This window comes from Rattus norvegicus, chromosome 16 (genome assembly GCF_021556685.1).
Source record: "Rattus norvegicus strain SHRSP/BbbUtx chromosome 16, alternate assembly SHRSP_T2T, whole genome shotgun sequence".
NCBI classification, from domain to species: Eukaryota; Metazoa; Chordata; class Mammalia; order Rodentia; family Muridae; genus Rattus; species Rattus norvegicus.
Window position 1 is genome coordinate 4,781,350 of NC_141549.1, and position 23,651 is coordinate 4,805,000.

A 23,651-nucleotide genomic window follows, 5' to 3' on the forward strand; every position below is an offset into this window, starting at 1 on the left:
GATAGCCATTGTTGGACTCTACCTTGAAATCCTGTAAATCATTGTAATAAATCCCCCCTCTCTATATAATTAAAATTATATTTTATATGTAGCTAATAATATAATAAATTATAATTTATTTATAATATTTGTATATATTTATTTTATAAGTTTGGTACCTCTAGAGAACCCTCTTAATGCATCCTACAAAGGCAGTGTTAAAGGCCTGGTCCCCAGTAGACACTATTGATGAAAGAGAACCTTGGAGATAGATATATAGATAGATAGATACCTGATAGGCTGTCTTTAGGTTTGCGAGAACATATCCTTGAAGGCTCTATTGAACCTTGTTTCTCCTCTTCTCTTACATCCCAGCCATGAAGTAAGTGGCATTCTTTGCCACATGCCTCCCAAACATGTAAGGACCAAACATCCATGTACTCTACATGTTAAAACTGTGAGCCGAAGTAACTTTATATGTTCATCTACCTTGGTTAATATTAGAGAGAGGTGACTATCATCAAAAGGTGATTTTACACTCTATGGTGGTTTGAATGAGAATGGGCCCTATAGGCTCATATATTTAAATGCTCAGTTCCCAGGTGGTGAACTGTTTGGGAAGGATTAGGAGGTGTGCCCTCGCTGGAAAAGGTATGTCACTAGGGATGGACTTTGAAGTTTTGAAAGTCCAAGCCAGGCCCAGTCTCTATCTATCCATCCATCCATCCATCCATCCATCCATCCATCCATTTATCTATCTCTGCCCATTTGGCTGAGGATCAGGATGTAAAGCTCTCAGCTCCTCCTCTAGCACCATGCCTGCCTGCTTGCCACCATACTTCCCACCTATAACGGACTAAGTCTTTGAAACTGTAAGCAAGCCCCTGACTAAATGCTTTCCTTTATAAGAGTTGCCTTGGGCATGGTGTCTCTTTACAGCAAAAGAACACTGAGATACACACTAATGAATTTCACAAAGAAAATGTATAAACAGGACAGCATGAGAGAAAATTATAGCTCAGTGGTATGGGAGATAAAGGGAGGAAGAGGTGGTGATCTGAAGTAAGGTGGAAGGCTTTCCCTCTTAGACAAGGTAGCCAAGGCTGTCTAAAGAGATTCTGGCTAAATTATGAATATGTAGAAGAACCAGACTCTGGCCAACAGGATTCTATTCAGAGAGAGAGCTCGCTGAGCATAGATACTGGAGTAAAAATGTTTAAGGAACAAGATGGTAGTCCAATAGATGTCTCTGTGGGAACTCAGCAGGGGTAGAGCTGGGATTGTCAGGAGGGGTCATTAACCATGCAGTGGGCCTACCAATGGGGTTTGATTTCATTCAACAAGAAATAAGAAATCATAGGTATGATTATGTCCCTATAATTAAAAATTAGCTTCCTGAATCCAGACCATTCACCAGTACAAAGAAACTCCAAAGACGGAAAAATGTCAAAGCCAATGAAAGTAACAAGCCTATAGAGATACTGGAATGTCTGTGGAGATGGAGATCACAATGGCTGTGGTACAGAAGCAACAACGAATATCTTCGATGTGTTCAGAATTGGGACACATACACTACATGTCATGTCGTCCTTATGCCTCAAGAACCAGGTCAGTCAAAGTCCTCAATTTCACAGTTGGTCTTCCTAAGGCACAAAGAGAAAATTTACCTTCCATTAGTCACATAGCTCCCAAGAGGCAGAGCTAGGGCTTGAACCTGGATCCAGGGAAATTCCATGACCTCGCTTCTTCACTTAAGTCAAACATTCCGAAATACACAAACTCCTTGGATGGCATGATGGAGAATATCAAAGAGACTGTCTAGAGGCAAGACGATGGCTCGGCAGGTAAAGGTACCTGACGCCAAAGCCTTATGAACTGAGTTCAATCTAGTGAGCTCACATGGAAAGAGAGAACCAACTGCAAGCTGTCCTCTACTAACCATGTGCTAAGGTATGCAGATGCATGCATAGTGCACCTAGAAAATATTTAATATTTAAAAAATATTAAAAAAAAGAAAGACAGTATCTATTAGTAATCAGTAGGCCAGATACACACACACACACGCACACTCTCTCTCTCTCTCTCTCTCACACACACACACACATACACACACACTCACACACTCACACACACTCTCTCACACACACACACAAATACACACACACATACACACACACTCACATACTCACACACACACTCTCACACACACACAAATACACACACACATACATACACATACACACTCACACACTCACACACACACAAATACCTACACACACACATACACACACACATACACACACACGCACACACACTCTCTCTCACATACACACACACATACACATACACACGCACACACACACACTCACACACACACATACACACACACTCACACACTCACACACACTCTCTCTCACACACACACATACACACACGCACACACACTCTCTCTCACATAAATATACACACACACACTCACACACACACATACACACACTCACACACTCACACACACTCTCTCTCACACACACATACACACACATTCACACACACACTCTCACACACACACACAAATACACACACACACATACACACACACTCAGACACATTGGACTGCTAATATGAAGAAGAGAAAAGATAAAGAACATGGCTGGACGTTTTCAGGTTTGCCGTCTTTTCTGTGCCAATTGTCACACACTCACGACATGCTCGATTCGTGAAAGAAAAGGCCACAGCGGGCTAGGGGCCTTGTCTTCCTTTGTAACCCAAAGTAAACAAGTTGGTTTTCTTCCTGGTGCCCATCACCCAAACTGCAGGAGAAAAAAAAAAAAAAAAAAAACATTGCTCCCAAGTGTTTTCTTGCTACAGTGCCTTTGTGCACCTGTGATTGCTATAATTTAACCTCCATAATAAAGCAGAGTCATTACTGGATGATAAGTCACAGCACAGATAGGAGCTGGTTCCGTCTTCTGTCACAATCCATTGTCACCACCACTTACTGGTGGTGTTTGCTTTGGGTACAGCTCTGCCAGCGGCCCCTCATCCAGACAAGACAGGGAGGGTGCCCAGACATTTTGAAGGTGTGTGTGTGTGTTGGTGTGGTGTGTTGGATATGTATAAAGCATAAGGAAAGGCCACTACAAAAAAAAAGTCAGTAAGAAAGTGAATTATAAATGTGCGTCCACCTTTGCACCAACGGTAAGGCGTCAGACATTAGCATCTCATCATTATCGTTCACCACAGCAGCCTGCCCGATGTAGCCTCTGTCCTCTGTCTCTCTTTCTGTCTGCTGACAGAGAAAGTTGAGTTACTCACATTCAAAACACATTATCATGTCTGGCCCCTCTTTGGCCTGGCATTTCCTCCTTCAAACCTTCTTCCCTTCACAAGTCCTGTTCTCCCTGATTTCTGATATACCACCCAACAGAAGGCTTGATAGATGCCCACGGCTCTGCATGTGCATGCATAGAAGGCGTGGGTGTTTTAAATGCTTTTAATCTCACTTGCATCACTTCATTCAAGATCGACAGGCGATGTTCACTGCTTCTCAGGGCTACCTCAGTTCACAGTCCTTCATGGCCACGTCCAGAGGGCTGCGCATGCCTGGGTGCTGTCATGCTTCCTGCCATGATGATAGCGGACTGAACCTCAGAACCAGTCAGCCCGCCCCAATTAAATGTTGCCTAAGACACCAGCCAGTGCCCAGCAAGAAGCTTCCTTGTAAGTAGGAGACAGTATGTAGGGAATCTCCTCCTGGGATTTTTGAGGAGGTTAACTTTCCTCTGAGGAACCTCTCTAAAATAAAGTCTGCCATGGAATTGAATGCATGAGTAAAGTTCAGTGTGGTAGTTCAACAGGTGCACACGACTGTTGCTGCAATGGCCTTCATGGGAGACGTAAAACAGTATGTGTGCTTTCCGTATACACAAGACTCTGACAGATCCAAGACAAGGGTTCATTCAAATCCAGCTGGGTGAGCCAGTAAATGTGGAGAGGCTACTTACAAGGGCAAGGGTGAACCACAGACAGCCATGCTATCCATCGTCATAGAAACAATCAAGAGTCCTACCCTAGTCAGCCACTGTCCTCCCATGCAGTGACAACAGCAGTCTCTGGGAAGGAAGGTGCCTACATGAATAAGCTCCCCTACCCGGGCTGCCTTGCCTGGCCTCCGTGGGAGAGAATGTACGAGCCCTAAGCCCCGAGCCCCGAGCCCCGAGCCCTGAGCCCTGAGCCCAGAGCCCCGAGCCCTGAGCCCGGCAGAGACTTGATGCGTCAGGGTTGAAGGATACCCAGGGTGGGGAAGCATGCTCTCAAAGAAGGGAAGCGGGCATAAGGAGTGGGGCTGTGTAGCAGAATTTTCCCCTAATTGATTAAATACTAAAAATGGCAAGAAGCCAATCACTGGGCGAGGAGGAGGCAGGACTTCCGGGTTGGGGAGGAAGAGGGAACGCAAGAGAAAGGAAGCTCCTTTTGTGCAGCAAGAACGAGGAACCAAGATGTAAGCAGGGAACTGTTAAGTCTGGATGGTGAAATCCACCACTGGAAGATTTTTAACATAGAATAGTTGTCCACACCCAACGACTGTGTTATCTTTTGATTCTAAACTAAGATTGGTGTTTTCGGTCTCAAGGCGATTCAACGGAGCTCCAGCGAAAGGTAACCTGGGCAGAGAGCATGGGTTTGCGAGAGTGCACGCCAGGTAGCTTGGAAATTTGGGAGTGCTGAGTGGTTTTGGCAGCATCCAGACATGGGGAGGAGACAGCTATCTTGGCGATCTGGAGAAGCCTTAGCAAGGGAACACATGCGGTCTGGAGTTCGTACTGGACTGGGAACAGACCGAGACCACCAGCTGGTGCCTAACGGGCATTAGGGAGGCTTTTTTTTTTTTTAATTTTCTTTTTAATATTACTGTGAAGGGAAGACCAGGAGGAGGGCCAATGAGGATATTAAGTGAATTTTAAAAATGACCATTGCAAATAATAAAGGATCATTTTGAAAACAAACCAATAAAAGATTTCACTAATCTGCTGATTCCTCCAACTAGCACCAGAGGGAGGAATGTTAACTTGACCACTCTCAGGAGGATCTCTTGTGGGTGACCAGAGCTGCTTTGCTTACAGCCCCCTATGGTCACTGTCAGACCCAAGGAAGCAGCCATGCAGCCCTGTTCACCGATCACAAAGGGAAGGTTGTTATTTCCCTCTCCTACTGTTATTTGTAGTCTCACGAATCCTCCCTTCTGGGTCTCCGTGGACTACAGTGAACCACAAATGTGATTTTCCAAACTTTCCCAACTGTTCCCCTTAAGCATTTCAACATCATTTCAACCTCTAAATTAGGGCACTGATAGCAGCCAACAGTCTTGATGAAGTAACCATACACCAGGCTGCTGTTCTAAAATTCCTTCCCTAGAGGATACGTAAACCCACCCTTTCTCATAAGGTCCCAGTGACAAGCCAAAGTTGGAGTCCACCAACGCTCACCCTGCAGAACCCGTGAGTATATTATATTTACTTACAGGGCATGGGTGACCTTAAACACACTGGGCAGTCTTCACCCAGAAGGGATGATCGCCTGCCCAAAGACAAAATTCCTTCCTGAGGACTTTCCCCATCTTCATGCTCCAGCCACTCCCAGAGACCTTGAGGCCTTATGCAATTAGGATAAATCGCATAGGAATGGCTGGGTGCTGTGGCTGGATGCTTTGGTGAGAATCTACTAACCCTCCCAGCCCTTCTTGGCGGGAATGTGCATACCACCCGGGGCCCACAACAGTTCCCTTTGCAAGCAAGCACAGGGGATTTGATGGAGAGAGCAGCTGTTTTGCTTGGAGGACAGCACTATATAATACAGACACTGGGCTAAAGCGCTTTGTGCAGAAAGCCTCTCGTATTAGCTAGGCATTGGAACCCTGCTGCATGGTTGACAATGTCGCAGAGAAGGAAGTCCAAGTGCACCAGACAGGGTGGTTTATCTATCAAATAACTGAGACGGGGCCAGATCCAGATCCCTGTGGCCTGTAATACTTCACATTAACATTGATAAAATTCACCAAGTCTTCTCACAGCCAAGAGGCTAGGCTCATGCTGTGTCGTGTTTCCCGTTTCTTCCCACATGGATTCTGAGGTTAGCTGCATGGCTATTTCTCTCTCAAACAGGAAACGCATGTCCTGGGCTCATAAACACTAACCTACCACGGTCCTGGACAAGGCCTGGCCACATGTCGGAATGCTCATTTTACAGATGAGGAAACTGAGGCTGTGTCTCAGGTCTCACAGGGGTGGTAGCCAACTTCAGCTGTCCATATAGCAGGCTGTCACCACTCTGCAAACGAACAAGGAGATGCCTTAGAGGGGCTTCCTGGGTATCTGTGCAGGTAAAAGCCCCAGAAAGAGAAGATGTACTGTAGGTGAATGCCCTGTGGCCCTGCTTCCACAAGAGAGGGCCATTCTGAAGGCCAGCCTCTCTAAATTGCCAGGACCCCTGAGACAGACTGAGAGTCCTGCTTTAAGAAGCCATTACTGAAATTCAGCAAATTGCAGGTTTCCTCTTTGTAACTGCATTCAGCACTGAGGCCCAGTATGATGTATCTGCAGAATTAACAGTGATTGTCCCTCTTGGGCTGGTCCCTAGTAGGTTCCTTCCACTCACTAATTGCCCTTGTTGGGTGACAGACTCCCCAAAATAAGACAGCCTTAAGCCAGTCTTATCGGTTAGCTGGACTGGAAATAAAGGGAAGGTCTTTGTGAACGGGCTTCTGGGACCTGCAAGCATTGTTTCCAATCATTGGGTGGGCTCCATGCACTGTTGATGGTACCCAAGCCTGTCCTCCTCGGTGGGAAGCAAGTGTCCAAATAAACACAGAAGTGAACCACTTTCATCACCCAGGAGTTCTACCTCACCGACTTCCCAAGAGCCCCTGCTTTTGCTAGATGCTAATCTCACCAGCAACTGTTGCTTTCCCCACTCCACCTCACTCCAACCTCCATCCCTCACCTGACACAACCTCTGCTCTAAGCCATATGCCACCCTAGACTACCTTTGCTCTCCACTTGCCCTGCTTAGCCACCACCTAGAGGTAGAGCTCTCTCTCTCTCTACTTCTCCTCTAATCCAGTAGATGTCTGCCCAAGGGATCTAGCTACCTGTGGGTAACCCAAGGTCCCAGCATAACAAACAGCCCATCCTGTAGGTAATGTGCCAGGAAAGGTGGTACCAGGTTGGTGAGTAATGCTCACTACCATGCAGGTGATGGATAGATGAAGGCGGCTTAGGACAGAAAGAGGAAACAAACAAACCGCATCTCTACTCTGGAGCTTGTATTCTTTCTTCTTGAGATGACAGACATTCTCAAGGAAATGTGTACTTCCTTCTTCTCCCGGAGGTCGTGAGTTCAGAGCTTTCCTGGACCATTCCATACCCAGCTGCAATTACCAGGTAAATCAGAGAGCCGAAGATTGATTTGCACGTGCATCCGATCTGTTTCATCATCGCCTAAGTAGTCACACATGCGGACCCACGTGTGTCTCAAGCATATGTGAGGATCATCTCAGTAAAGCTGCCTAAAATAATTCAAGAGTAACGAGGTGCTGCGTGTTGGGGGGGGGGGGGCGGCGATCGTTAAATAGCTGTTATTTTAAATTCTAACAACTCAGTTATTAAGACAAGTTACACACATGACAAACATCAGGGAGGAGATGCGAGAGTCTAATTTAAAGTCATTGACTATGCAAATGTGAAATTTCAAAATATGTAAATGCACCACACTGTGATAAAAAGGAAGGATATGTGGGGCTAATTTCTTCCTGTTAATTCTGCTAAAATGACTCATTTATTGTTGTGCCCCTGTCACAGGGAGGTCTCTGTGTTGTTGTTGATGGAGGCTTAATGCTCTTTTCCTAGAACGAAGTTTGATTAATTATTTTTTTCTTTAAGTTGCCTGCACAGCAAGATAAGTACTGAATATTCATATGCGGTGGCTCTGGGCATTTTTCCTCTTCTCCTCCACCTGAGAGATACAGCCTCAGTGTTCTGGCAGGGAAGCCGAGTGCCACTCCTGTGGTGGTTTTCATTGTTGTTTTTTGTTTTGTTTCTGACCCTGCCAATGAGATCGGACTGGGAATTATTTACGTTGGATCGGGATTTCTTCAAGACTGAGAGAAAACACTGAACAAAACCAAGAAAACTGTTGGTAGCTAAGAGACTAAACATTAAAGTCCCAAATATTAAAATATTAAAAGGTGAACAAAACCTAGAACAAGGTTGACCTGGGGTTTGGAGAAAAGAAAAAAAAAAAAACATGGGGACACAGGTCACCATGGCAGGGAAGAAGACATGGCTAGAGGCTGGGCGCTAACATTGTATCCACAGTCAGAGTGCAACGAGCACACAGGAAGTAAAACCTCGAAGCCAGTGTGGGGTGACCCACTTCCTACCACAAGGCTCCACTTCCCACTGTCCTAAACGGTGCCACCAGCTGGGGATCACGTGTCTGAGCGCAAGAGCCAATGGGGGACGTTTCTCATGGCCATGTTGATAGCTATGATGACCACCAGGATAACAGCTGTGGCAATGTCTCCAGCTAGCTTTCACTTGGTAGGCGCGGTGGTGATTGCAAGAGCTGGCGTTTCAAATAACATCTGCTTAAAGCTGTTATGAATGAGGTTGGAGCCATTTCTGACTGATGAAGGTGTTAGTTACAAACTCAGTACTTTGAAGGACAGCATAGGAATAGCTGTGCCTGGGAGCTGATTGGCCATCAGCCAAGTGGGCAGTTCCTGCCTAGGTGACCACACCCCTCCAATTCTCAAGCTTCCCCCCCCCACCCCGGATCTGGGGACCGAACCCAGGGCCTTGCGCTTGCTAGGCAAGCGCTCTACCACTGAGCTGAATCCCCAACCCCAATTCTCAAGCTTTAAGTCTGAGTGATTACATACATACATACATACATGCATATTTATATTACTTTAAGTTTTTCTTTTAAATAACTGTAAACTTTAGGAATTTATCTTCCAAATTTCTTTGTAGCACACTGTGTGTATTGCTTTTTGACAAGATCTTGTTATCATATGAGCTATCTCTCTGTAACAAACAAAACAAAACAAAATAAAAACAAAAACAGATCTACGATACCATTACAACAGCTATATAAAAGTAATGGTGCTTTTCTAGTTTTATATATAATTCCTTTTCCCCTCTTAAAGCCTATACAAACCAGACCTATCAGGGGCATATAATTCTGGAACAGGTTTACATTTTCTTTGCCCATCTCCACTATCAAGTAATACCATGAGGGTAAACTGGCTCACCGTCACATACATTGGAACATACAAACTCTCATAATACAGGAGTAAGACAGCAGCCACCAATTCTATTTCATGTTCACCTTTGCCAAGCAAAGTCCGAGTCTCCCCTGGAACTAAATCTCCAATTCTGGTTTCCCTCTACGAAGCACAAGTTTTGTGTCCCATCCACAGACCATGACTCAGAGACTGTAATGACAGGCTGCAGGGTCAGGTAGTCTAGTAGGCAGACTGGGCTCCACTGCATCCAAGGGAGGCCAAAGATGTTGCTTGTGTGCCCTGCTCTCCTCCAAGCTCCAACAGCTTCCTGTGGGAGAGCCTTGTCCACTCACTCTTGTATGAATATACCGAGAGCCACTGTCTGCCCAGCCACAAGTTATACCCCTGCTTGGGGGTAAGAAGACATCTCACTGGCAACTCCCATGCTCTTCGTCATCCACCCTCAGCTTCCCCCTCAGCTTCCCCCTCAGCTTCCCCCTCAGCTTCCCCCTCAGCTTCCCCCTCAGCTTCCCCCTCAGCTTCCCCCTCAGCTTCCAAAAGGGTTCTGGAGCTGTCCCTCCCCAGTCTGACGAGATGATTCAGAGTCACTGGGTGGAACAAGAGAGGCGATTTACCCATGAGGCTATTTTTTTTTCCTCACCAACTGACACTGAAAAAACATCAATTAGTGGCATATGAAGAAATCTCTCCATATCTGTTCCTGACACTACAAAGCAGTACACATCTTCTATGCAAGCAGCCAGCAAACCAGGGACGTGCCGGGAACGACCTCCCGGCTGATTCTGAACAAAGACTCTGATTACCAGGCGAGGGCTGTCATCCGTGCTGAATGCAGCTTAAATGAAACGCCAGCAGAGCCCTAACTACCTTTTCATTTTCCCCTCCTAACCTAATTTAAAATAATTTTAAATAATTTCACTGTTTGTAGGCCCAGCTGCTCCTGTTCCCCATCGGGGAAACTGAGGAAAGGCCAAAAAAAGCTGTTAAAAATGCTACCAACAATCCCTGCTTACACAGAGTGAACAGGCATTCACAATATTGCCAGACACTGTTGATCTGTTGTTAGTAATTTATACAGTCAGAGCCGGTGGACTTTTATTACTGTTCTTATTATTACTACAATTATTATGGTTTTATGTTGTCATTTGAATCTTTTGACGGTGACATGTCAGTAATTTGCTGTAATTTCCCGCCACCCACAAACCTTGGGAGATTTCTTTCACCGTGGCTGAGTATAAATTAAGTGACATTATTTCCTACCTGGCCCAGTCTGTTGAAACAACATTATACTTTCGAAAACCCCAAACTGGAACAAGCCCTTTTGTGCAGCCCTGCCTTCCACTGCCAGCCCATACCCGCTGCTCAGGTTTAGCTGCAGCATAAGGCATGGGCTCCACCTGAGAAGCCCCTGGAGAACCAGGGAGCCCAAGGGCATAGGTAGTGTGTTACACAGTCTCTGCAGAGACGTCCTAGTGAGGAGTAAGTGCTCTTTGGCTAATGGCAGAAAACAGTGTTGTGATTCCATAGCAGGCGAGCATTCCACGGCCACAATCCTCCCTTTCCCAGGATGCTCAGGCCACTTAAGCAAAGCCACCGGAAAGCTTTCAAAACCAGATTTTGTAAATGGAGAATAAAAACAAGCAATGAAAAGTGGGAAGTGGATTTAACACACAGCATTCTACCACAAATGCAAAGTGTCTCTTTTTTTCTCCTCTTCTGTATTGTAAACAAATGTAATCTGCACAGGTCAGACCTGGGAGCAGCAGACCCTCCAAAGCGGAGAGCGGTGGACTGGGTGGTGAGGGGTGGAGTGGGTGGTGAGGGGTGGAGTGGGTGGTGAGGGGTGGAGTGGGTGGTGTGCAGACGGTGCATCCCTGTGAAATCTGTAGCCCTTCACACGCTGTCCTGCACTAATCTTCCTCCAGCATGGGTGCTTATCCATGACACCATCATGACCCGTGCCGCAAGGGCATTCATTCAGACACCAGCTAAGCCTCACTTGAGGTATACAAGGAGGAGAGGGCGTGAAGGTTCCTGTGTTGACAAACTCCTGGTTCTAATAGGGACCGAACAACAGGCACTGAGGTAAAACGTGCGGAACTCTCAAAACATCAGGATGGTTGGGAGCCGGGACTGTGTTCTGATCTAGCCTCTCCGTGGCTGGGGCAGCTCCCCTCTGGACTGCCTGGGGAATGTTTGACAGGAAATGACAGGGATTTCTCTAACCTCTCCTCTTCGACCTCTCAGGGGGTAGTCACCAAGTTCATAAAGACCTCTTGCACAGGCCTAGCACCCAGCCTGCTTTGTTCCACAGACGGTGAGCCACCCATGTTCACCACCGGCTATGTGTGGAGAGCTAACTGCAAGCTTGTGGGCAGCCAGCTCCACACCCCAATGTCAAGCCCATGGCTCTGGCTAGGCTCAGTGAGGAATATCTGGGGCAGGGGGACATATATGAGTTCCTCTGATGAGTGAAAGTCTCTGAAAGTTGACTTCTTCCCACATCTCTCCAGGAATCATTTCTTCATCAGGTTTTCTCTCTCACTCTCATATTAAGAGAGAGACAGAGAGAGAGAGACAGAAGGAAAGAACAGAAGGAAGAGGAGAAGGAAGGAAGGAAAGAGGAGAAAGAGAAAATCCGTCTTTACTCAGCTCTCTATGGAAATCTATGACATCAGAGCAGTAGACCTAATGTGACCTCGATCCCTTGCACTCACCTAATTCAGGAAAGGCCCTGTTGGGGGGATTGGACAAAGCTCATAGCTCATCTAAGCAGGCCGCAGCTTGGCGTGGGTGGTGCCCAGATGGCTCCTTCGTGTCAAACAGAATGGAAGGCCCTGCAGCTTCTCTGTAGTTCAACTCAAGCGTCTCTCGCTTTCCCCTCTTTTTCTGAGATGTCTCTGACCAAAAGAAAGCGGTGTGGCCCTTATCGCTGAGGATTTCATTGTTCCCAACCCTAGCGTGGAGATCTGTGAGTCAGTTAGCAAGGCCTTGGTGAGCAGTTCTGTAGGTTGTGACTCTGGTGAGCACCAGAATGGAGGTCAGCTGGGACAAAGAAAACACACAGCACTGCCCCAACACAAGAAAGAGGGTCGACAGTTGGCAAACATGGCAGAGAAAAGTATCCAGTGGGCACATACAAAGATGCTCTCAATGCCACTAAAGTAGGTCCACGTAATTTGGGGGGCTCATACTCAGTACCCAAAAGGCACAGAACAGTCAGTCAGGCTTTTCAAATGAGGGGCTGCCAAGTTTCCCTTTTCCTGGAACTAGAAATTCCTCCCACAGAAGAGAAATCCAAAACACTGTGGTTATGACAGTGCTTCAGTACTGAGAAGTTGGGTTTCCCAGAACTCATCCAAATAGCTGGCACCCCCACACAGAAAGCCTAGTGTACTCCAGAAAGAGAAAAACAAGGGGAGGATCCCAAAACATGCCAATCAAGGGGTCTGAGCCTACAGACCTCCCTGTTAGAGAAGGTGTCAGCACCTGGGCCGGGCACATTCTCCAGTCCACACTCTCTGATTTGGAATACTTTGCCTCACACTCCAGTAGGAAGCCAGAAGAATCCTACCAACACTGAGGGGATGACATAAAGGATATGAGTTACCACTTCTTGCCTATAGGATAACAAAGGTCAAATTTGAACAAGTAGTCATTGAGGGAGGATAGAGGAGAAACGGTATCTTACCAGTCCTGCAGCACCCTGGCAACACAGGCCCAAACCCTGGATGCAGCATCAAATACATAGCCAAAATTCTTTACAGGCAATGATACCATATTATTGCTAAGATACTATGTTACTGCTAATAAGATACTATGTTACTGCTAGTCAGAATAAAATGCTACACTCTCAGTATGTATTGAGAGAGCTGCTCAGCTGTACCACCAGAAAGTGCATTGTTCTATAGTTACTGAAGCCTACAGTCATCATTGTATAAAAGTGTTTACAATATGTATCATTTTCAAAAGCTTCCTTCCAACCTCTGGGGGTTAGACACACTCTAAACAGAAATCCCCTGGTTGGTTAAAGAGCCCACATATATGTTAAAGAACAAGGTTGACATTAAAATGGGAGAGAGACATTCAAAGATGAGGGAAATACATCATTTAGTACCTCAGCTGGCTTCAGTTGACTACATTTGATAATTTTGTTAATTGAACTTGCCAAGGATTTTAAAATTAAGGAATATTTGACATTCTCAATTTCTTTGTTTTGTTTTGCTTTATGCATGGAGGGATGTGTGTGTGTGTGTGTGTGTGTGTGCATGTGTGTGTATATGTGTGTGTACATATGTGTGTGTGCGTGTGTGTATGTGTGTGTGTGTGTGTGTGTGTGTGTGTGTGTGTGTCCAGGCCCAGGGCTTCTTCCCCTCCTTAGACCATTTAAGTTCCTGAATGAGGGCTGGGGATTTAGCTCAGTGGTAGAGCGCTTACCTAGGAAGCGCAAGGCCCTGGGTTCGGTCCCCAGCTCCGAAAAAAAAAAAAAAAGTTCCTGAATGAAAGACACACACACAGCCTGTCTATTTTCCTATGCCTTAGGCAGCACAATAGCTGAGCAGTCACCTACCCTCCATGCTGTTAGAGCCTTTCTCCTATCCATAACCCAAGCTATTACTTACTGTTTGATCTGGGCTGCTCTTAACCCAATTGGGCAGCCCTCTGGGCCACACTTTCATGGTCCTTAGCCCATGGCGGTTCTCCTTCTCCCTCCTGCAGTCCTTCCTTTTCACGTAGGCTTCCTTCTGCTCCCTCCTTGTAGTCCTCTCTCTCAAAGTCAGAGAACCCCCACCCCCACCCCATCTATGTCTCTTCTGCCCAGATATTGGTTCTTGGCATCTTTATTCACCAATCAGAATTAACTTGGGAGTAAGGTTCCAGGGGCTACAAGCTGGCTTCAAGTCTTAGGGGCCAGCACTTAGTATTACAATAGATGGTAAAAGACAAAATTTCAACAGGGGTGTGTGTGTGTGTGTGTGTGTGTCTGTCTGTCTGTCTGTCTGTCTGTCTCTGTGTGTGCGCGCGCGTGTGTGTGTGTGTGTGAGAGAGAGAGCGAGAGAGAGAGCATGTGAGCATGTGAGCGTGCGAGCATATGAGTGTGCGCACGCATGTGTATACAGGCCAGAGTACAATCTCAGGTGTAGTCCTAATGAACATGAACACCACATACCTTGAGACAGGGACTCCCATTGGCCTGGACCTCAGCCAATAGGCTAGACTAGCCAGCCAGCCCAAGGATCCTCCCTTCTCTTTCTTCCAACTGCTTCCAAGTACTAAATTTGAAGGAAGGACTTTCCTCCTTAATCTTGTCTGTCCTCTGATCCAGCCTCTTCCTCCTTCTCTACCACCCTTCTACTCTCTTTTCCAACAAGCCCAACAAAAGCAAACTGTTTCTAAGAAAAGACTGTTATTGCCTCTTTTAAGACAACAGTAGTGGGAGAAGTAATCCTGGTACTATTTGACCTCAGGGGGCAAATCTGGATAGAAAGCTGTCCTCTGAGGTTCCCTCACTGGGATTTGTTGAAGGAGGTCAAAGTATTCCACTGGCAAGAGTTTTCTGGCTTTTATTAGAAAATTTCATTCCTAAGGGTATCTCCTTCCTGCTGCCCAGCTCTTAAAACTAGGGGATAAATTAATCTAGTCTATATAAGTAGTTTTATCTTTTCATCTTTCTGTCTCTCCTTGGGTTGCTCCTTACATCAAGACATCGAGATGTAAATTGTCTACCTTGTTTTTGCTGAAGGCAATCTGATCTATTATAATTCTGTTATGTATTCTTTAATCTGTGTTCGTGGTAATTATTGATTTCATGTCCTTGTTTCTACATGCTGTTTTGTCTGCTGGCCCCTTAGTCTGTGTCTGATCTAATATTCTCATTTGAGACTACAATACAGAGGTTTCTGGCTTTCATCTAACTATCTACATTTGGATTTGGGGAGGGGGGTCTGTTTTCCTCTGCTTCACGTAAGAAAATCATTAAGGTTGTTATCTCAAGCCCATTTTATCTAAAAGACAAACTTATAAGTTAGTTATCAAGCTACTTTGGGGGGTGGGGAATGTGTTTGTTTGTTTGTTTGTTTGTTTGTTTGTTTGTTTCTTATCTTAACTCAGAGTCTCATAATGTATCCTCATCCAGCCTGACACTCACCATGTAGACTAGGCTGACTTAGAATTCACAGAAACCTGCTGCATCTAGGAAAGGCTTGGTCTGGAGACCTGACTACAGTGACAAGAGGATGAAGGCATTACAAACACTTATACCCAAGAGGTGGGATCAGGTGGGCTGTTCACACTCTGACAGCGCAGCACCCATGACACAGCGTACGGAAATGTTCTACGTGTGCTGCAAAGGGGAGAGTCTTCAGAAGAGATATCTGCTGGAGAGTAATCTCAGGCTTTTAACATCCACGAGATCAAAGCTGCTGTGGACGCTTTCTGTACACTCTGGCAGCATTTGCGCAATGGACCAAAGGAAGGCTTTGCCAATTCCCCTGCATCTGAGGCACTGGTCTTTATCAATAATAGGTATTCACTCAGACTTCCTCCTCCTGATACATCCACTCAGGACTTTGTCTGCTCTCCATAGACATCTACCTGCTTCTGCCTCCCATGTGCTGGGATTTAAAGGCATGTGCCCAGCCACAAAAAAGAGATTTTTTATTCAATACATCCTGACTTCGGACTCCTCCCACGCCTCCCACTTCTCCACTCCCCTAATCCACTGCTCCTTCCTTTCCCCTTCAGAAATAGAAGGCCTCTCAGAGATATCAACTGAGCACAGCATAACATGTTACAATAAGCTTGTCAAAGACCCGTCACATCAAGGCTGAATGAGGCAACCCAGTGAGAGGAAAAGGGTACCAAGAGCAGGCAGTCAGAGACATCCCCACTCCAACTCTTAGGGGTCCCACAAAATACCCAAGCTAAACAACACAACTGGTATGCAGAGGACCCAGTGCAGACCCTTGCAGGCTCAGTGACTACTGCTTTAGTCAGCCCCTACAATCTAAGCAGAAATGAAAACACAACCAATGTGTTAGGGTCTAACCAAACAGACAAGTGCATTATTAATTTAGTTCATTCTGTTACTAACTCAGGCCCACACTCATGTTCAGTTGGTTAATTTTGTGTCGTATGACTGAAAGTTGTAACATAAAAGGCATAGCAAACACGCTTATTGGCGTATGGCGCTTCCGTGCATTTCATTTATAGATAGATGGATTAGGTATAGATAGATGTAGTATGTGGATGTTCACATGACGAAGTCTCCCTTGAAATGGTTCCGTTCAAATTGGCTTATGAAATAGATGAGCAATAAATTAGCTTAAATTCTGTGGCAGGGGACTGACAGCGTCTTAGCTGTGTCTGACGACTTCAGATCCTGAGAGCCCAAAATTGCTCACTACGGACTTGATTTCTACAGAAGAGAAGTGGGAATGCTATGAACATTTCCTGTCTCGTACTTTTCAATTTGCTGCCTTTTTATTTAAAATTAAAATTTAATTAAATTTTGTATTTTAAATTTTAAAATTAAAAAACTTTAATTTTTAACTTTTGTTGGTTCTTTGAGAATTTTTTACAGTGTTTTGATGACACTTACTCCCTCTCCCAACTGATCCCAGATTCAACCCCTTCCCTATACACCCATCCTCATCCTTCCTTCCTTCCTTCCTTTCTTTCTTTCTCTTTTTCCTTCCTTTCTTTTTTTCTTTTTTCATCCTACATTTAACCAACTGTGTTCAGTTCGTACTGCTCATATATTCTAGGATGTGTGGCCTTTTACCAAAATAGTTTAGAAGTTATCAACAAAATCCTTGATTTCATCCCGAACTTAACTCGCAGCCTTTGGAAACCGTGTCTTATCAACAGTTCTCAACCACGTCTTGAAGCCAAAAGTATTTCCCTCCATAGCTATTAGCCACTCCAAGCTTCTGCTGCTGGTAGAGTCTGCCTTTGCTGTCCTCAGTGTCCCGTGTGCCGCAGTGTATATATTTACACTGCGGCGTAGGTGCACTTTATAATCATACATATGTACACATCCATCAGTCAAGAAACAGCTAGAGAAAGTTGCTTTAATAGTGCCTCTGGCTTCTTGGAAGACTGGCGTAAATCTCTTCTGGAAGGGAAAGAAATCCAGTTTTCTGAGAAGGTAAATGTTTATTAAATGCAAATGCTGTATCTATTACCTAGGAAAAACGGCCCAGGGCATGTGGAATTTCTAGATAAAAAGCTTTCAAGTCCGAGGTTTCTCCAGATAAGCCCCTATCGGGGAAGTGATGCGTGAATGCGCTGAAATTGAATTACTGTACAACAGCAGTTACTTTCCACAGCACAGCTATAATAGGCATCAGTTCCACAATGAACAGCAAGTAGCTGGAGACAGAGGCCTGAGCACAAACTCTAAGTCTCCTTTAGTTCTTCCAAGAAGCAGGAGTGTGTGGTTTTAAGCAAAACGCTTTTCAAGTGCCCAGTTTCTCATTTTACCAATGGAAATGAGAAAGCCAGTGAAAGAGATTAGGCTTATTTACAGCTCTGAGCTGTGAGTGTTTGGAGGAAATTATTAAACATCTCCTTCCAGAGGTTTGAAAACAAGTCTTCCCGTCATGAGTACAGTTACAACCTGCTTTCTATATCTCCTCCCTGCCTGGGCTGGAGTCCATTCTGCCCGATGCTTCCGATTATTTCAATAGAAAGTGAACTACTTAATGAGCTGCTTAACAGGCGCTGTCTTTTCATGACCCCCTCCCCTCTCCCAGATATGTGTTTAAGTTTATGGAGATCTAAGATCTGTAGGACTCAGCATAAAGTCAACCCTGCCCTTTGCAGAAACCAGGTCTCCTGAGAAAACAGGGGGAGGATGGTAAGCCCGCCCAAATCTAGAAGGTGAAGGAAGAGTGTCTGTATGACCCAAGGCGAATGCCACTCCACCGATGCCTCGTTTTAGAAATGAGGGTGCACCTAAGAATCGAAAATTCTCCACAGTGGCCCTGCCTATCCAGAGTTCCCTGGAGCTAGAGCAGATGCTTTAAGGTGATTGACAGCTTTGGTTGCTCCCAGTGAAGGGGCAGATCTGAAAGACAAGGGCTGAGGCACGCCTGCTCACATCACCAAGACCAGGTAATCGTCTACCCACTGCCGTCTGCCTTCCCTCAAATCAGGGCACTTTTCTTAAAGCCGGCGGCTCAGCAAATAGAGGACTCGTGCCAAGTTTGCCTTCTTTCTGCATCTCAAATAAGTTCTGACTTATGTCATAGGCAAGCAGCCCAGGTGTCACTTAGAATAGCCCAATGGGAGTGCGCCACCGGCAGGCAGGAGGCAGGTGCATGTTGTTTCTGCTAAATTCAGCATTTGGAGAGGCTCCTCGAGACGCTGATGAAGTAAAAGCGAATTGATTCCACTCCTTGGCCATTCAAAAGAAGCAGAAGCTTGGTATCAACAGCTCGGCAACATCCATTGAGAGCCGGGTAGCGCGTACATATTTGAATAGAGAAATCGGGAGATAATGCCCTGTGCATAGCTGTTGTGCACCAAAGCAAGCGGCAGCCTTGCTCCTTCAAACAACCTGGAGCCAGCCCTCGAGTGGATTTACAGAAATTATTCAAACTACCCCTGGCATTAAAATTGTCTAGAAAATAGAGTTAAGAAGAGCTGTCATAATGACGGCGCCATTATGTTAATGGCAATTACGGAGGCTAAGGTTATTTATAATTTGCTAGTCCGAAGGGGGAAAAAAGTTGCATGTAGTCCATTACCAGCCGTATGACAGAGGTTATATAATGGGCAGGCCACTTTAGGTTTCACATTTACCTCAGACATCTGACGGGCAGAAAATAGGACTTTCCATGATAGGATAATTGCATAGTGGAGAAGAATTCAAATAGGGCCGGAGCATGATAAAATCGCTCTGATTCAACTAATCACCAGGCAAAGTGATGGAGGGGAATGATGAAATCAAGCCAGAGAGACGGAGAAAAAGAACAACATTGTTCAACAGCCTGGAGATGACAGACTGTGTGTGTTAAAGGTCTGGGTTACTGGAGTCAGGTTTCCCTGGAGCTAATGGAACCTACCTGGGTAAGCCAAAGCCAGTCTACAGCTCTAGACAGTTTCAAGATACTCCACACGTCAGGGGTGCTTTTAGTAGTTAGTCACTATGGCTTGCAAACCAGGTTTTCCTTGTATGTGTTCTTAAGGCACAATGATGAGTGACATCAGCTTGGTGGCACTGTCAAGGGTAAAGAGAGGACCTCCAGGACTGTGATCTGATGCAAATTACTAGGGCTGGGGCAGAGGAGTTGAGGAAATGACAATCCGCAAGTCTGTTCTGTTCCTGGCCCATTGTCTACTTAGTAAGATGGCAGGCAAAACCCCTTCTCCTTTTGGATTGGGCCTTTCTACTGCAACACTGTAAGAGATGGCTACAGGGAAAACCTGAGGTCTTTGACTGCTCCAAATGCCCACCGACCCCAAAATGAAGCTTTCTGCTCAGGAAACAAGGTGCCATTACAATAGGAAGAGTCCCAGTCATTCCTTCTTTGGCTTCAAGGTAAGCTAGCAGTTCATTCCAAGTGGCCACGCCTTTTTGTTGCTGCCAACAAAGGTGCGAGGGCACAATGGGGCTAACCCATTCTCAGCTGAATCCTGGTAAAAACCACTGGGAGCTGTGGCACAGTGGAAGAACACTGCCTAGGAGGCACGGAGCCCAGGTCAGTATCACAACAAAAATCAAGGTCTGTGGGTAAAAAGAGCCACAGAAAGCTGAATGCAGCTCCCATGATGTGGCAGCATCCAATTTGCTTACAAAGGACCTGTGTGTGAATTTTAAGATAGAAAGAAAATACACATTTTAGAGTGCGCAGACTGGCCTTACCCTGGGAACATTTGCATCCAAACAGGATGCTTTCTTTTTCCTTCTCAAAGAAATTGCACTGGCCATATCAAATAGGATTTTTTTTTTGTTTTGATGCCACTAATTTAAAGCAAAATGGCTTCAAAATTAGGCGATACTGAATGGCTGAAGCCAGATCCTATACCATCCAGGTGCTTCCTGCAGCCCAGGGACTCCTTCTCTATCACATCTTCACAAGATGGGAAAAGCTTTACACAGACATGCATGGAGTGCTTTCCGTTTGGCAGGCGTTAGACTTTTCAGGGCAGTGCATCAGCACAGCTGTACTCACGCCTTGAGGATGCAAACACTAAACCCCACTGCACCCTGGAGTGTGACCCAGGTAAATGACTTCACACAGCTCAGCTTGTACACTCATTTCTAGGACAATGATAACTCCAGGGGTTGACACGAAATCTAAACGGCATAGCATAACCTTCTAGCTCCTGGCCAGGTGCACCATGAGCTCGGTAAGCCTATAAGCGCATACTCTGCCTGGCTCTAAGGAGGTATGAGCAGAAAGGAGATCCACAGGGGCCTGCTCAACTGTCCTCACCAGCCTCACCTTGGATCAGAACCGAAATCCCGGTTAGTACATCTACAGCCCATGAGCAACACACACTGCAGAGGGTCCAGGTTCAGGAGCTGGTGCTTCGGCCAAGGAGTGCCCTGCACATACATTCTGTCAAGTGCCCCATGTCCCTGACACCAGTGCTTTCTTGTCTCCCAACTCTACAAACAGAATGAATAGCTATTTACTTTCTATTCTCCCCTAAAGTCCTGTGATTTGCAAAGAGATGCAAATGAAAACAATAGATTTCTTCACTGAAACTGATAATGCTGTTACTAGGATTTAAAATAGAATGAAAACGGGCCAGATATGGTGACACTCCTGTAATCCTAGCACCCAGGAGACCGGAGCAGAGGAACTTGAGTTCGAGGCCTGCCAGAGAGATTTCCGAGCCAGCCTTAATTTCTCAGTGGGATCCTTTCTCAAAATAATAATAATAATAATAATAATAATAATAATAATAATAACAACAACAACAACAACCAAAGAACAACAAAAAGATAGCCCAGCAGATAAAGTCATTTTTGCCAGGCCTGACCATCTGAATTTGACCCATACAGCAGAAAGAGAACTACTACAACATGACCTCTAACCTCTACATACACACTGCGGCATCTGTGTGCCCCTCCACACACACACACACACACACACACACACACACACACACACACACACACACACACACAGACTATGTAATGGGAACTTAAAAAATTTAGAACCCCCAAATCGCAAAAATAAAATGATAACATAAAAACAATTATATATATATATATATATATATATATGAAAATACACGTGTGTGTGTATTTATATTTTTTCCAAGAGAAAAGCACTCAGATGTCACTTGGGGGGCTGTAAACTAACATACCGTTACTGAAACAATATTGTTTTCTTAATCACAAATCACGCAATTGGAGCACTTAGATGCCTTCAGAAACTTCCCACTAAGAAAGGTGCGTAGTCTAGGATACTAAGTACATACAGGTAGTGAGGAATGTGAACTCTGGTGAACTGGAGCTCCATGTCCATGTGACTGCAGAGATGCTACATAGCTCCTACCTCTCCATGCCCCTTTTGTAACCTGCAGATGGCAAAAGAACCCTCACCATGGGGGTTGGCAACAACAGGATAGGTGAATATTGGCAAAATCTTCAAAGGGATGCCCACTAAGGATTGTTTGATTTATTGTTGATATTCCTGAACCTTCACTGCAGTAATATTGATTTCAAAACTTGCAAACAACTTAAATGGACAAATAGGTAGCTGCAGGAGCCGTGGGATCAATTAATAAACATGTAGTCAACTGTCCAAGGAAATCACAGAACGCAGTGCCATGAGAAATTACCAGAGAGTGGCTGAAAGAAAGGATGGAAAAGCTGGAACAAAGGGCAAGCGGGCGCCATAATTTTCAAAATGGGAAAGAAGAAAAATATAAGCACACACATGGAAATCCAAAGAAAGTAGACTATAGAAAAACACACAAGAAGGCACAAAGCACAGTTTTCTATCATGTGGTCACAGTTCCAGATGATACTTCCTCTATGTGTGACAGTCAGTCTTGATTCCCAACTCCACAGGATCCAGAATCATCTGAGTGAGACAAGTTGGGTTTGAGGGGATTTCCAGATTGATTTAAGTGACCTGGGGTGGTCCACTCCTCGTGGAAGAAGCGCCAGGCCCTGGGCTACAGTGCTAGACCAACAGTTAAATGTAAAGTAGGAAGCCAATTTAGCAATCAAAACAAAAACAAAACAAAAGACCCATATACCCTGCAGTTCCCTTCATCCAGCTGACGGGAAATCTCAGAGAGAGCTACTTGGATCAATACAAACATCGTAATCTCAGTAACGCTCCGATAAAACAAGGAGAACATCCACCTTCTTCCAGACTCATCTGCCCTCACCGAGGTGTTCAGTTCCACACTGGGGCAGTTGTTTTTAAAAATCTTTTACAGCTGTCCAGTGAACCACAATGTCCCCGAGTGACCCAGAGAAGTTAGGAGGGCAGAACAGAGTTGGGGGGGGGGCAGTCTATCCTTTGCAAACTTTTAGTGGAAGCATAAGATCCAGAGATGAAAACTGGCTCTGGAACTCCATGAGTGAAGAGTGCAAAGTGTGTTGCTTGCCCCCGAGAGTGAGGACAGAAGAAGGACCATTTGTGCAGTGGGCAAACTCCACCACCTGGTTCATCAGTGCCAGTCCCCAAACACCAGCTGCCTGTGTCTCTGCACAGCATAGCACAGAGCCCGAAATGCTTACCCGCACTGCCTCGGACTTCTTGTGAAACATCTCTTCCATGTTCTTGGCCAGCTTTTTCACCAGTTGGAGACCGTCGATTTCTTCAATGGCAACGTCTTTCTCATACTCTTTGTATTTCTGTAAGGACAAAGGGCACTGTTAGGCGTGTGCTTCTAAGGTCCCACACGTGGGATTTCCTCTGATGGATATAAAAATAAGACCTTATAAACACCATGTCTGTTGGAGTCAGGGATGGTGGGTTGCATCTCACAATTACTAAGACACCTGAAAATGGAGCCTGGTTCTGACTGGAAGCTGACACAGCACCCAGGAAAGAAACAGTTGCCAGCTAATCAAAAGCTGGCTCATCGCTCATCCAAGGAATGCCCTAGTGGGTGACTAAATGCATGGTTTCCTCATCTTCTCGACTTAAGATGAATTTTTCTTTAAAAACCCATCACATACACGGAGACCAGATCATCATGTTTAGCGCCATAAGCCATATTCAGAAAGACTAACACTGGTCCTGGGGCCATTCACTCGCGCATGATGCATGTTTCCTCTCAGATGTGGAGTCTGTATTTTGGCAGGGGTCGGGGGAGCGGTAAGACAAAAAAACTGAAGGAGGTATTTGGGACAATTAGCAGGAGGTAGAGGGGAAGAGAGGAGAGT

General features: G+C 45.5%; 1 protein-coding gene and 1 long non-coding RNA gene across 7 annotated transcripts in view; one reads left to right on the forward strand and one right to left on the reverse strand.

Annotated features, from left to right (window-relative positions):
- Positions 1-23,651, reverse strand: part of Cacna2d3 (calcium voltage-gated channel auxiliary subunit alpha2delta 3) — an 823,841-nt gene that overhangs the window by 605,943 nt on the left and 194,247 nt on the right. For all 5 annotated transcript variants that reach the window (XR_015639382.1, XM_087588099.1, XM_087588098.1 and 2 more), the window contains 1 exon segment: positions 23,001-23,117. Coding sequence is in view for 4 of the 5 variants with exons in the window: in XM_087588099.1 (XP_087444225.1) it covers positions 23,001-23,117 (117 nt within the window). In the remaining variant the exon portion in view is untranslated.
- On the forward strand, positions 4,415-9,130 carry LOC148000357 (uncharacterized). 2 transcript variants are annotated; one of them, XR_015639631.1, is made up of 4 exons: positions 4,415-4,638; positions 5,425-5,477; positions 7,230-7,418; positions 7,917-9,130. It is a non-coding gene; the product is annotated as an uncharacterized LOC148000357 (long non-coding RNA). The 2 variants fall into 2 exon arrangements; XR_015639630.1 differs by lacking the exon at positions 5,425-5,477.